This window comes from Seriola lalandi, unplaced genomic scaffold, assembly GCF_002814215.2.
Source record: "Seriola lalandi dorsalis isolate HSWRI2012SDOR001 ecotype SW California unplaced genomic scaffold, Sedor1 jcf7180002053464, whole genome shotgun sequence".
Classification (NCBI taxonomy): Eukaryota; Metazoa; Chordata; class Actinopteri; order Carangiformes; family Carangidae; genus Seriola; species Seriola lalandi.
In genome coordinates this window covers 139,933-153,103 of record NW_019524017.1, presented here as the reverse complement: position 1 = coordinate 153,103, position 13,171 = coordinate 139,933, and the positions used below count along the sequence as shown (strand labels likewise).

The 13,171-nt window shown below is 41.1% G+C and overlaps 1 protein-coding gene across 5 annotated transcripts; it reads right to left on the bottom strand.

Moving 5' to 3' along the window:
• Positions 1 to 1,566: 1,566 nt before the first annotated feature.
• srrm2 (serine/arginine repetitive matrix 2) lies at positions 1,567 to 12,870 on the bottom strand. 5 transcript variants are annotated; one of them, XM_087172613.1, is made up of 14 exons: positions 12,665 to 12,870; positions 11,313 to 11,564; positions 10,911 to 11,006; positions 10,512 to 10,697; positions 9,304 to 9,387; positions 9,154 to 9,222; positions 9,027 to 9,059; positions 8,634 to 8,750; positions 7,728 to 7,866; positions 5,446 to 7,571; positions 4,229 to 4,915; positions 3,993 to 4,070; positions 3,198 to 3,305; positions 1,567 to 2,091 (listed from the first exon to the last, which is right to left on the bottom strand). In XM_087172613.1, exons 2-14 carry the CDS (start codon positions 11,558 to 11,560, stop codon positions 2,037 to 2,039), a joined length of 4,026 nt encoding a protein of 1,341 aa, XP_087028739.1. In that variant the 5' UTR covers positions 11,561 to 11,564; positions 12,665 to 12,870; the 3' UTR covers positions 1,567 to 2,036. The 5 variants fall into 5 exon arrangements, 1 of the variants encoding a protein (XP_087028739.1); XR_015436912.1 differs by having other exon boundaries at positions 3,234 to 3,305; positions 3,993 to 4,915; XR_015436914.1 differs by having other exon boundaries at positions 3,234 to 3,305; positions 3,993 to 4,915; positions 5,446 to 7,568.
• Positions 12,871 to 13,171: the final 301 nt, after the last annotated feature.

The following is a 13,171-nucleotide window of genomic DNA, read 5'->3' as shown; positions in this document are numbered from 1 at the left end:
AACAGACAACTCAGAGTGTATTACTAAACCTCTTATTTAATCAACTGAATTTAGTTCAAATGACACATTAACAAAAATAAAGGATACAACACAAAAAAGGACACAAGGTACACTGATAATTAGAAACAAAAATGGTTGATTAAAGAATATTCAGTGTACACAGTTTTTATCCCTATAGTGTTTTAAAATTAGGTTTCATCTCATTCTTGAACTTCAAATGTCAGCATTTATAGAAGGGAATGTCATAAAGGGCTCATTAAGCCTGTGCCACGTTAAACAGTCAGTGCAAAAATCAACTCTGACAAATTAGTGAACAAGATACAAACCATCTCTTATTAAGTGTAGTTAATTTCCACTAAAAGTGTAAGTTTAAAATATCCTGCAGTTATCTTACACTAATACCTGGTTGTGTTTTAGGGTTTACACAGTCAATTAATATCAACAATTGTCAAGCTTGAACTAAAATTTGCTAAAATACTGCATCCAAATCTGACTTAGTAATGAGACTTTTGTGAAACGAAACTACCAGTAAAGACACACGTAACACTGATGTCGCCATCCCAGTTTCATTATTGCAACAGCAGCAGGATCTAGTATCCGGTCAGTTATTGTTGAGTCATTGTTGCATTCCACAGCTAGTTTCACCCTCAGCTTGGACAAGTAGTAAAAATGCTAGAAATGCATTAGTAATTCTATCATAATTTCAATTTAAGTAAACTGCTGTAGTAGAAATTTATTCCAAACAAAAGGGTGTAATAATCTACTACTCTGTACAGTGCAGTAACCAACATGTACTTTATACATCCAATAATATATACATGACCACTCTGTGGACATGGAGAGAAGAATAAACTCAGGCTCCTCGATTTTATGTAATCACAAAATTTTATGCGGATTATCTGTCTGTCTGCAATGCTACAAACATTATGCACAGCTCATTTAGAGCAGCAACACCTTCAGACATGATTTATAAGTTATTCTCTTTTGGTCTCTTGAAAATTACAAGAAAAAAAAGAAAAGAAAAAACATGTCATGCGTTTTTGGCTGCACCACCAAATCAAAATATATGGAAATACTGTGTCTTTCTTGTCATTTCAAGTTAAGTTCTGTGGGTTTGAAGAAACATTATCCACATTACTTGATTTTGTAAGAATGGACTCGTTACAACCAGCCATGCTTAGTCCATCTCCCAGCAATCCCAAGTTAATTGCTCTCATATATATATTATCATATATATTTTCTTTGGCGAGTGAATACACATTTGGTGCCCTAGCGATTATTTAGGGGCAGCAGGACAGTGTGTGAGGGACTGAGTCAAAATAAACTACAGTGTACGTTCATGGTGATGAAGGAACATGTCACCCAATGCAACAGTGAGGTTCACTGATGTGTTTTTAGTATGGAGCTCTATGGCTCAAAGGAAGAAGATACATGAGGGCAATATTCGTTAGCAGGACACATTCACTGTTGGTTTGGCTCTGCACATGGGATTGACGACAGGAGGAAAATATCAGACTTATCCTGTAATTTTGATGGACCACAGCAAAACCAAATTTCACACAAATAAAATGTACAATTGCCTTTTATTATTATTACCCATTTTCAACAAAGAAATTAACCACATTTCAGTTTCTGCTCACATTACATGGAAATCGCATATCTGTTACATGATAATAACCAAAATACAGACAGCTCATATCTACAGGTAGAACGCAATAAACGGTACAAGTACAGAGGAACATTGTTAGAGTTACATTTTACTCAGCTGTGTTTATGTGTGTGAATGTGTACGTTTCTTATTCAGCTCATAAAAATAAATGTACAAGCCAGCCTTGGGTCATCGCTGCTTAAAAAAAACAAACACATTGGTGATTACTGTGTGGTGGCTCAGAACGAAAATGAGTCCCCTGACATTCACAGATGTGTATCTACTGACCGCTGGCTGTGAAGTCCATGTTGTGGCCCAGTTCAAACCAGCCAGAGGCGAACAGAGAAACAACATAGAAGAAGTAGTGAGGCGTCTCTGAGTTGTCAGCTCATTTCCTTCGTCTGCTGGTTGACGAGCGGCTTGGTGACTGCCTGCTGCCGCTCCTACCGGAAGAAAAAATAATAAATCATCATTTCTTAAAGCTTGGGTTAAAACTGTGTTCAAACTGTGTTGCATAAAAAATAAACCTATTTTTATATAGATCTTTTCCATAAACACCACAGGTCTGATGCAAAATAAACAGATAAAAGCACATTAGAATGAAGACATCCCACAGCCATCGCAGATGTAAAAACAAAGAAGGTCAAGTCAATTTTAGCAAACTTTGCATGTTACACTGGGGGCTTTGTGTAAGATTTTTACGTATTGAAACTCAGGAATGACTTAATTGAGAAGTATCAACTTAATTAAACAAAGAGAAGACATACAACAAAGAGCTAGCCACACAAGAGTACATCTGCTGTATGTAAATGACTCAGTGGGATGAGATGTTTAAGTTTTATAAACTATGAAAACAATTTATATGTTTGCGTGGATAAAAGGCGAGGATAATTAGTTTCAAACCACAAGTTTTCCATATGTAAATGCAACTAGCTAGCTAACGATTTTCAGCTGCTTAATGAGACTCTTTCTTTTCAATGTGTGGTACATGACATTCGTCCACTGTGGCAGGCTAACCTACACCACAGGATAAAAAGTAGGTCTCAGCTGGGCCACAGTCAGTGTCTCTTTGGAGGCCGTGACCTTGGTGCACTCCATTAAGACTCAAAGAAATGAAAGCGCACGCACGCTCGCATATGCACGCACGCACACACACAGAGAGAGATGTCAAACTGAAATTATTATTCCATTTCAGCTTTGAACAAGACCTTTATTTCATAAAATAAAACTTTGAGCACTAAGAAGGAATATTTCTGGACTCAGATCTATAGAAACCACTTTATCTTGCCTGTTAGTGGCTGTGAGACCTACTGTATATACTCGTCATATGTTTAGAGACGATTTATCCATGCAAAAGTCACTCTTATAGGTAGAGACATAATAAAGCTATTGGTTTACACTTCTACGAGTTAAATTGAGCATTTAAACACACTGCATGACACCTGTTTAGACAGACACCATTTATCACTTATCTGACTTATCATTTGTACAGTTAGGTTTTTAGTTAACGCTGCCATTCTTTGCAGTGTAAAGGTCTGTGGGTACAGACCTGCGGCCAGGTGAGGACGGTGCTGCTCTCATGTACCTTGGAGGAGAATAACTGAGCGAGCGAGAATCTCTCAGAGAATCAGCCGGCACCCTCTGAGGTCTGGCGGGGCTGAGAGGAAAACACAAGTGTCAAAGTTTCAACGTAGTATAGTTAACCATCCAATTCACAAAAATCTCAAATAAGATTTGATATTCAAATAACAGTTGGAGATGTTGTCAGTACAACAAAAATGTCATAATAAAAACTAACTTTTATTCAGATTTTGTTCCGTGATAGCAGCTATAACAACAGTATCATGTGTTCAGTGATAACTACTACCTATGCAGCTTTACTGAATGTACCCAGTATGTGTAAAAAAACAAAAAAAAAAACAAACATCCGTCGTAATTACAAATGTTTCATGTCAAATACATAGAACTGATCCTGGCTGTTCATTTATTTTTCCACCTTGCACCAAAAAAGATTTTTAAAAAATGAATAAATAAAAACTTATTTGATTTTGATCAATAAGTATTTTCACTCTGTAATTCAAAGGATCCTCAAAACTCAGCACCAGAGCTGGTGACATTAGTCCTCCTCACAGCTTTGTCCTATTTTGAATCAAGTGCTTCCTTTTCCCACATTCATTAAATGAAGTCATGTTTGCTTCCTTGAACTATTTCAGCTCAGTCATTTTTTCTTTTAAATAATAATTTAAATAACATAATATGTCCTTTTCTGTTTTTGTGACCTGAACCACAGAATTTACTTCAAACATCTGTCACATAAAAGTGAAAGTGTTTTTTCTCCTCTTACCTCTTGTTCTTTGTTTCCTTTTCATCCTCAGATGAGGATGATGATGATGAAGGAGAGCTTTGAGCTTTGGTTGTCTTCCTGTTAAAAAGGAAACAACATAGTAAACAGGGTAACTGTTAATATCTAGTGTGTAGTGACTGATTGATCTGCGGAACAGTTGTTTTATTTGATCATAACAAATGAAATGCTGTAATAGCTATTTGGTAACTCATGCTCATTCCCCATCTCCTGCTTACCCCTTTTTTCCTTGCTCCACCTCAGAGTCAGAACTGTCTGAAGAGGAGGACGAAGATGAGGAAGAGGAGGAGGATGAAGAGGATGAAGAGGAGCTGGAGCTCCTGCTGGCTTTCTTTTTTGCATTTGCCTCCTTGCCATTCACAGCGCTCTCATTTCTGACCGTTTGCTCTGTCAGTTGAGGGGCTGCCGGTGGTGATTGCTTCCTGCTTGGACCCCGTGACGGTGGTTTGGTGTCTGGTTGGCTGCTAGCCGGAGCCCTCCTGGAGGTGACATCAGAGCGCCTGGACTCTGATTGGGAGCCTTTTCTACCTGAGGGTGGAGCACGGGATGAGTCTCTGGAAGGGCCCTGAGAGGAAGAAGAACGACTTTTCTGCTCTCTGTCCTCTTTCTTCTCGCCCCCTCGGTCTCTTCTCTGGTCTTTCTCTGCTAAGGGTTGTTTGTCTTTCCTTTCTCGTGGCGGTGAAGGTGAGGATGAGGAAGAAGAAGAGGAGCTGGAAGAAGAAGATGATGAGGAGGACCTGGCGGATTGGGGAACATCTTTTGGGTGTGGATGCTCCTTTTCCCTTTCCCTCTCTTGTTCTACCTCCCTCTGCCTGGTCCTCTCAAGTTCCCTTTCTCTCCCTCTTTCTCTGGAGAGGGAGCGACTGCTTCTCCTTCGCCGCTGTGGAGACGGAGAGCGACGGGACCTGGAAGGCGAAAATATTGACAACAGTTGATTTTCAGAAATGCTGCAAAATGCTAAACATAATTCGTTAAATTTTATTTAAAGAATATCATTTACACTAGATCAGTCAAACATGGGAAAAAATATCTAAATTTTCAAATTTTCATAATAAAAAACAGCTTTAATTTACATTGAAAAATCATTTTTCACTTACTTTTTTCCTTTAAAATAATCTGGGACAAAGCTTCATAAACCAGTCGATAAAAATGAGTGACATTTGTGCTGTTTAATGGTGTCCGTTAACTTAAAGCCTTAAACTTTGAATAGGTACTACTCATAGGTGTTATTTGGGGCACCCAACATGTTACAGGTGTGTAATAAATGTAGGATCCTCTGAGAGAGATAAGGTCCATGAATTCATAAAATCACCCACTTTTTTGTGAACTTAGTAATGGCTGAATATTGAGTGAATGGTCGTCAAATAACTCCAGTGGAAATGATTACATATAGCACTCTTTGAGGGTTGTGAGGTGCATGCATTTTTTGTCCTACCTGATAGGGGGGCTTCGCCTCCTTGGGCTTCTAGACCTGGACCTGCTGCGTCTCCTTGGACTTCTGGATCTGGATCTGCTCCTTCTGGCAATCCGCTCACGTTCTCTGTCCCTCTCTCGCTCTCTCTCCCTCTCCTTCTCTCTCTCCCTCTCCCTGTCCTTCTCTCTTTCTCTCTCCCTTTCCCTTTCCCTATCCCTCTCTCTGTCTCTGTCTCTCTCTCTGTCTCTGTCTCTGTCTCTGTCCCTGTCCCTCTGCCTCTCTCTCTCTCGTTCTGACCAGGCCGGAGGAGGAGGAGGAGAAGCTCTCCTGGATCGGGACGGGGGTTCCTGATACTGCCTTGGTGGAGTGCGACGGGCAGGGGAGGTGGTGGTGGTTTTCTGGGGGGGAGATCGCGACCTCCTGGCTGAGGGGCTAGATCTCGCAGGCCTCCGGGCTGCGTCCCTGTCCCTCCCACTATCCCTTTCCCTAACTTTCGCCTCCGACCTTGTTTTCTCTGCTTCGGCCTCAGACCTGTTGCTCCCTCTGCTGTTGTCCACTCTGTTGGGTGGGGAAGGTGGTGGACTGGGACTATCCATTTGTGTGGGGCTGTATCGTTCCTGACCTTTTGTTCGGGGCGGGTAGTTCTCTGCGGGAGCTCTTTGAGTAGGTCTTTCCCTATCGCGTTTGTCTCCTCCATCCTCTCTATCCTTCTGGGATCGTCTGGGTCCGTCGCCCTCAGATGCAGAGGCGGAGCTTTCCTTTCTCCCATTGGCTAAATATCTTTGAACTGCAGCTCCAATGGCAGCTGGTGCATTTTTCACAGGGCTAGCTTTTTCCCTTCCTGCTGACCCAGCTTTCTTCACCTTGCCCTCATCTTCAGAGGATGAGGATGAAGAGGAAGATGAAGATGAAGAGGAGGATGAGGAGCTATCACTGTCACTGTCGCTGCTGCTACTGCTGCTGCCGCTACTACTGCTACTACTACTGCTGCTGCTGCTGCTCTCTTTTCTTTTCTCGGCCTGTTTGACCCTCTCATCTCGTTTGTCCTTTCTTGGAGGGCTTCTCGTCTTCTCCTGCCTTTCACTTGCGTCTTTCTCCGCAGGTCCAGGTCCATCTTGTCTAATCTCTGCAGGTATTCGAACGACCTCATCTCTGTTTCTGCTTCCTTCTTGACCTCGCGTTCTGTTTTGTTCCCCCTGCTTGTTCAGATGCCTGTCCCTCTCCTTTGTGTTCTCTCTGTCTTTCTCTCTTCTCCTCTCATTCTCCCTTTCTCTTTGACGCCCATTGGTGACAGGTGAGCGAGAGGCGGGTGACAGAGAATCTCGAGACGGGTGACCATCCCTTCTCCTGTCATTTTTCTGTTGGCGAGGAGACACCTCCCTCTCCTGTCTCTTCCCAGTGTCTTTCCTGTTGTCCCTTTCATTTGGCGCCCTTGAGTGTAGATCTCTCTCAGCCCTGCGCTCCCTCTCTCCACTCCTCTCCCTCCTCACTCTCTCCTTTTGAGGAGGAGGTGAGGGGGATGAGGAATCGTGTCTTGTCTTTTTTTCCTGTTTATTCCTGTCTTTTTCCTGCTCAGTGTCTCTGCTCCTTTCCCCCCTAATGTCCTGTTTAGGTGGACGAGGAGGAGGAGGAGGAGGGGGAGAAGGAGATGAGGAGGAGTCATGTCTGGTCCTCCGAGGAACAGTCTCCTTTCCTTTGTCCTTCTTTTCTCTGCTTCTTGAACGCCTCCCTTTCTCCATGTCTCTGCTCCTTGAACGCCTCCCTTTCTCCATGTCTCTGCTCCTTGAACGCCTCCCTCTCTCCCTCTCGATTTCCCTGCTCCTGGATCGCCTTCCTTTATCCATCTCTCTGCTTTTGGAGCGCCTTACTCTCTCTCTCTCCTTTTCTTTGCTTCTTGAACGCCTCCCCTTCTCCCTCTCATTTTCTATGCTCCTTGAACGCCCACTTTTCTGCATCTCTCTGCTCCTGGAGTGCATCTCTTTCTCGCTCTCCTTCTGTTTGCTTCTGGATCTCCTCCCTTTTTCCCTCTCCCAGCTTTTTTCTACCTGTGGTGGAGGAGAAGGGGATGAGGAGTCATGTCTCCTCTTAGTGGCAGTCTTCTCCTTCTCACTTGGTCGCTCTTTTTCTCTTTCAAGATTGGACCTCTTCTAGATGGTGGAGAAAAGATTTGTAATTTTACATCCGAAATATTTATACACAATATGATATATCAGTTCATTTAGTTTGGGATAATGTGAGCAAAAGAAATATCAAACTGAAAGTTTCTGACTGTTATTGGATCATGCAGCCAGCCTCAGCCTTACCATGTCACCTCCCTGACGGAGTGGGCTGTGCTCCTCATAGCCCCGTCTCCTCCTGTCAGGCGATCTCTCCCTCCTTCCATCATCAGCTTTTCTTGCAGTTTGGTCCGGTTGACGTGACCTCACTGGAGCTGGAGACTGGCTGTTAATATCCCAGGGGGAAAAAATGTCACGGATACTGTGAACTGCCTGGATTTTGATCAGGTTCATCTCAATCCATTCCTATAAAGGGTTCAGTATGAGTCAAATTAACTATTTTGGAGGGCACTGCCAACCCAGAGAGGAGCAAGACAAGATGCAATTACAGCACAAATGTGGACTGACCCCCCTACGACTGGTTAAATGTCATAAACTGATCTACATGTTCTGGAGAATGCACTGTTACTAATGTTACTAACATTTCCTGCAGGGGTGAAAACCCTTCGTGCTACAATACTGGTACCAGACAAACCAATAATTATCCACAACTCTGGAGACCTGCAAGTCTTTAAAGGATGCTGCACTGTGCCCTTGCAGCACAGTTCTACCACTTTTCCTTCCAACAACATAAATGGTTTTAACACTGCACAGATATACTTTTGTAGAATTTGTGTATTTATTAAACACTGTAGAACTAGTTCAGATGCTGTTTAACGATCCAAGTACTTCTTTTGAATTTAAATGTACTGATTTATTCAGTGGCCTTGACTTGACAGAATTTTTGTAATAAAAAATGATTAATTTTTGTGTAGCATTTTCATGAGCAATTCAAGGTAAAATACACCTGTTTTCTGATGCACTAAATCCTCCAGTTTTAATCCCAGCCAGACATTTCTGCCCTAGTATTTTGCCATGGGCACAGATATTTGTGAATAATCATGCATCAAACATTACTTCATAAAAATGAGATGGGTTCACCTCATCACATACCTGCGAGCAGAGCTGGAGGAGACGCTCCTGTGTCGTGCCACCTTTGCTTTTGGAGGACTTGTACTTTCACTATTTTTCCTTTTCTTCTTTGACACCTTCTGTTTCTCATCTGAGGAACTTTGAGTTGATAAGAGATCGGGGTTGTTGTTTACAAATGACGCTGCACATGAACTTATGCATTCAGTAACAATGACCCAAACTGTATTTCCACTTTGTTAGAAATGTACAACTACAATAACAGCTACAGTTGTCAGACTACAAAACTCATCTACTTTCAATAACATTTCATATATAAAATAAATTGCACCAGCACTGAAATAAAGCAATGATTCGGTACTGATTTTGTATAAGGCAGAGGAGATATGATAGACAGTCTGATTAAAATACACCTACCTATCTTCTTCCTCTGTCTCCTCTGATGCCTCACTGAAAGATAAATTTTTTCAGTTAACAATCACTCTCAATGTAAACTCATTAGGGGAAACATTAAAAAAAAAAAAAGAATCTGGCAGTGGAATACCGTTTCTTTTTCTTCTTTCTGGATTTCTTCTTCTCTCTGCGAGGAGAGGGGGATGGACTCTCTGAGCTGCTGGGAGAGGGAACAAAAACCTGTCAGACCCACCTGCAATAGTCAGTACCTTATCTGGTCTTATCAAGTTCATTTTCTCACCTGTCTCTGTTCTTGTTTTTCTTTTTCTTCTTCCGACCATGTTTCTTTGGAGGAGAATCTGAACTGTCTGAATCTTCCACCAACCTGAGAGAACAAGGGCAACACACCTCAAGTCAGGAAGAGAATTGATGCTGGGTGATGAATATACATACTATCACGCTGTGATTGAGTGACCATACTAACTACAAACTGGTGAACTTTATAATGCTTTTCCAAAACAGAACTGTGCACTGAGCAGAACTGTGGTTGTGATTGTGACACAAGATTAACTTTACTCCATGAGCTGACAAATGGTGCCTTCTACAGAGCTTCAAGCTTGTGATTAGATGAACTTCAGTCTGGTCTGAGAATGGATGACATCACTTGGACAACCCTTATGTAACAGGCCCTGCGCACAACTGCATTTTTACACACAATACCTCTGAAAAATATTAAGTCAGTTCACTACAATGGATTATGTAACTCAAGCAGACTTGAAATATGTCCAAGTTTATTTCTCAGAATATTTGCAGAACCACAAACCAGGGACTGCCTTGAAGGTAGAGAACCAACCTAATATTTCCTCAAAAAATGGTCAGTATAAAAATTATACTCATTTTTGAATCATTCTCCTTACAATGAACATTAAATCAGGAGAAAAAATAAATAAAAATCACGTGTTTGTGGTAGTGATGGCACACTCACTAAAATACCCTGGAGCAACACACATAAGATGGTATTTTGTACGTTGCTTTTGATTATGTTTGTATAGATGATTTCCTGATAATTCCTGATATTTTCCATCACTAATTATACACCAGCTGTTTTTTTTTTATGCCTTTAGCCCATCTTTAGCCTCGTAACTTTTCATGAGTGAATCATGCTGCACTTCTGTGTTTAAAAAAGAATCTGGGTCACATATTTTTATGGGATCAGTGTGCTGTCACTACCACCAACACCTGTGGATTATTTTATCTAATTACATGTTTATCTCGCAGTTACCCGTAATTCTAACTGTGCAGTTTATGCTTTATGCAAACCTCTTTCACAGTACATCAAATGTTCTTTTCATTTTTTTTTTTTTCCCTCAAAATCAAGGCTGGAAAACACTGACAATTATTTTTAACCAGTGTCCAGCTCTTACTTTGCTAGATCGGAATTTTAAAAAAAGAGCCATTAATTCGATACATACAACAGCAGTGGGTGTGTTTTGTGCTTGTCCTACTCACGTATATTTCTGCTGCTGCAGCCTCTCTCTCTCTAAACGTTCCTGTTCTCTCTTCTCCTTCTCTCTCTCCTTGCGGTCAGCATGGAAGGAAGATCCATCCACATAATCGCTGGCGATACCAAAAGCAGCACGAAGACGGTCGTTCTTCTGCTGGTTGGCAGCAGCCAGGGCATGAGTCTCTGTCACCCTGAGAGAGAACAAACCAGAGAGACTTCTGTTACAACACTGCAATATAAACCACTGAAAGGCTCTTAGTATTTTAAGTAAAAGGATTAACTAGATACTGCTATCAGTTGAGGTACTCTACACATAACCTAGTCACAGCAGCCTTTAATTTTAACAAAACATTCTTTAAATGGAGCCATGTAAAATTTAGGTTGTTTGACTGTGGTGTACTTACGTTGGTCTCTCAGTGGTGGCGGGGGCTGGCTCCTGCTTTTCCTGCAGCATCATGCGGAAACTGTTCACCTTCTCCTCAATCTCCTCAGCAGAATACCTGACCGCCCAAACAGAGAAGAGGATTTAATGTTGTACAGAAGTCAACCTGATATAGATGATACCATTTTTCTTTTCCCCACACCATGGCAGACTGAATTTGGCATTTTTACTTGAAAAATTAACTGATACAATTAACTAAATTTTCAAAACAGTTGTTGACAAATTTACTGATGAATGTATAATTGACCGACTAATCATTTCAGATCTGGTGGATTTATTGTAATGAGTACAACTTGGGTCAGATTAGTGAAACCCTGTGTATTATGGGAGCATGGGTTATGGGTCTTTTTTTTTTTTTTTTTACCCTTGCTCCTCCATCATGTCTTGTAGCTCGGCACACTTGACCTCCAGCTGCCTCTTCCGTTGGTGCTCCAAGATGTCAGCATTGGGCTGCCTATTGAGCTGACTCTCCAGCCTCTCTCTGTCCTTCTCATCCCGCTCACCACCGCGCTCATCCCGCGGCCGTTTGACCCGCAGGCTCGACAGGTTTCGCTGCACATAGCCATTGGTGCCACTGCCCCGCGGAGTTGTCAGGCCAATCCCATTGTACATGGCTCTGCAGAAATAAAACAGAGGCACACTAAGTGTTTGAAAAGATAACCGGATTTAAGCTCCATCACTCCTTAATATTTAAAGCTTCAGGTAGAAATATAAGGTAATAATAAATCGTTACATGAGCATTAGTCAATGTCTGTTTCCTGCAATCCCATTTCATCCACTATTTTTAACACTACATGAAGGGTGTATGTCATCTTTTACATAAAGCTTAGATGGTTGACCATTTCTATGTAAAAGTCTACACTACCAACATTCAATAATATTTTTTCTTAATACAGCCATTAAGATATTCAGGACTTGGACATCACGTTAGCACACGTTTTCTACAGACATGTCTGTAAAATAAAGAAGAGAAACGGACCACCAAGACGAAAACCCAGTACCATTGACTTTTAAACTTTTAAAATCTGATGCATTTTAAATAAAACAACAATTGAGCAAGCAAAAGCAATCGACACAAGTGTCTGCAGTTTTTCCACTTTGCCACTTTAAAGTATTGTCAAATATTAAGGTACTTCCTATTCTAAAATGGCTGACATAAATAAACTAGTGTAGAGGTTAAAAACCATTGGGCTGATTGTATTTTTGAAGTCGAAACTACATGGAAGTGGTTAACGGAAAGACCTGTAATAAAACAATTACTAAAACATGAACACAATTATAATTCAGGCGGCATTTTGTTGACACAGTTCTGTGCTAAGTGTGGCCCCGGTTTCTCGCAGTTGCTGAAGGGCTTATGGACAATTTAATGGATCTCTGTGTCTCTCCTCGCGTCTAAACACACATTCTTATTCATATTTTGAGATTTTAGTCATGATAAAAACATTTTGGTGCGCATTAACACGTGCGCCAGAACAGGCCTGTTGCTACGTCTGTATGTAAAATAGCAATTTTATGATGAGTAACGCCGAGGTAGACAATCAGATTAAGTATTAGACTCATAAACTTTAGCTGACGGATTAAAACTCGCTCCTGTAACACTCAGTTTGTTTAACAACTTAGTATATTTAACGCTTTACATTTCTAAAGGCCCCACCACACTTATGCGTAGCGCACAATTCCTGTCTAAGCTAGCTAGCTAACGTATTTGTTACGTACCAGTGTTTTCTCCGGGAGCGGAGAGAAAATGGTGTCTGAGAGAATTTGTCGATAAATATCTCGTAGAATCAGACGCTGAAACTGACCTTATGATAACTGTGTATTCACAACTGTGAATGATAAAGAAATAGAACTAGATAGCTTTCAGCTAGCTGGTCTGATCTCCAACCACAGGAGGAACGAGATGAAAACCGAGTGACGTCATACGCACGGAACGTACGTCTAAAGTGAGATGCATTCAGGGAAAAACTGTAGAATTAGCACCGGTGTTTTTAATCTGAATTACAGTAAAAAATTTTGTTAATGTAAATTGTTCGCAAGAGGAAATTTCAGCATATTTTTAGTGGGATGGTGTAACCATAAAAAGCTTATAAAAAATGATAAAGAAAATACTGTAAAAGTATTGTACAAGGCTGGATTATCAAATAAACAATTTCTATAATGTGCCATTTTGACATTTTAAGCATTTAAAAACAGTTATGGTCTAAAATGGCTGCTATAAATAAG

Bases quoted from the DNA above. Each gene is read 5' to 3' on its own strand.
- srrm2 (XM_087172613.1), bottom strand. From the start codon at position 11,560: ATGTACAATGGGATTGGCCTGACAACTCCGCGGGGCAGTGGCACCAAT. The intron at 8,751-9,026 runs GTAGGTGTATTT...ATCAACTCAAAG, and splicing joins GAGACAGAGGAAGAAGATAG to TTCCTCAGATGAGAAACAGA. The intron at 2,092-3,197 runs GTCTGTACCCAC...TTCTTCCGGTAG, and splicing joins CCGTCCTCACCTGGCCGCAG to GAGCGGCAGCAGGCAGTCAC.